Source organism: Phaethon lepturus, unplaced genomic scaffold, assembly GCF_000687285.1.
Source record: "Phaethon lepturus isolate BGI_N335 unplaced genomic scaffold, ASM68728v1 scaffold43712, whole genome shotgun sequence".
Taxonomy (NCBI): Eukaryota; Metazoa; Chordata; class Aves; order Phaethontiformes; family Phaethontidae; genus Phaethon; species Phaethon lepturus.
This window is the reverse complement of record NW_010526307.1, coordinates 1-618: the sequence shown is the minus strand read 5'-3', so window position 1 is coordinate 618 and position 618 is coordinate 1. Positions and strand designations below refer to the sequence as shown.

The following is a 618-nucleotide window of genomic DNA, read 5'->3' as shown; positions in this document are numbered from 1 at the left end:
TGCAGCAGGAGGAGAAGCTTCGTTCAGCCGTGCCTTCCATTAGTTACACCGTTAACCTGACCCAACAGTTTGCACGGGCCCCATTTTCCACTGGCTGACACCACACCTACGCCAGGTGTAAGTATTACACGTCACACGGCGTGCCACGGCGTTGGTGACCATAGCACCCGTGAGACCGCGCAAACTGCTTGGTTCGGATACGGCCCGAATACACCCAAATACACCACACCTGGGGCCAGCCCTGAGGGATGCTTTAAAAATATTAACATTAGGCCGTCTGCTTGGGGGTAACTCACAGACATTGCAGCCAGTGATGAAAAATATACAGAGTAAGCTCTTTTTTTGCACATTAATTGAAAAAGACAAGCCAGAAAGGCCTCAGAGGCCGGCGTGTGACATGGCCGCTGCTCGGAACGACGGAGAAGCCCGCCAAGACTGCGCGCCCCTGTTTCCATAGCAACAGGACGCCCCTCCTGGCAGTGGTCTCGCCCAGCTCCTCCCCGCCCCTCCGCTTGGTCTCACCTGTAGAGGATGAGGTCATAGAGGCAGCGGCCCTGCACGTTAAGCACATGCGCGTAGAGTGCGCGCCGCAGGGCCGCGTCCCCCGCTACCAGCTGC

General features: G+C 57.3%; 1 protein-coding gene across 1 annotated transcript in view; it reads right to left on the bottom strand.

Moving 5' to 3' along the window:
- Window positions 1-611, bottom strand: part of IBA57 (IBA57, iron-sulfur cluster assembly homolog (S. cerevisiae)) — a gene marked incomplete at its 5' end in the record, with an annotated part of 3,046 nt that extends 2,435 nt beyond the window's left edge. Inside the window, one exon of the mRNA XM_010283029.1 lies at window positions 523-611. Within this exon, the coding sequence (XP_010281331.1) occupies window positions 523-611 (89 nt within the window). The remainder of the gene's footprint in view (window positions 1-522) is intronic.
- Between the last annotated feature and the right edge of the window lie 7 nt (window positions 612-618).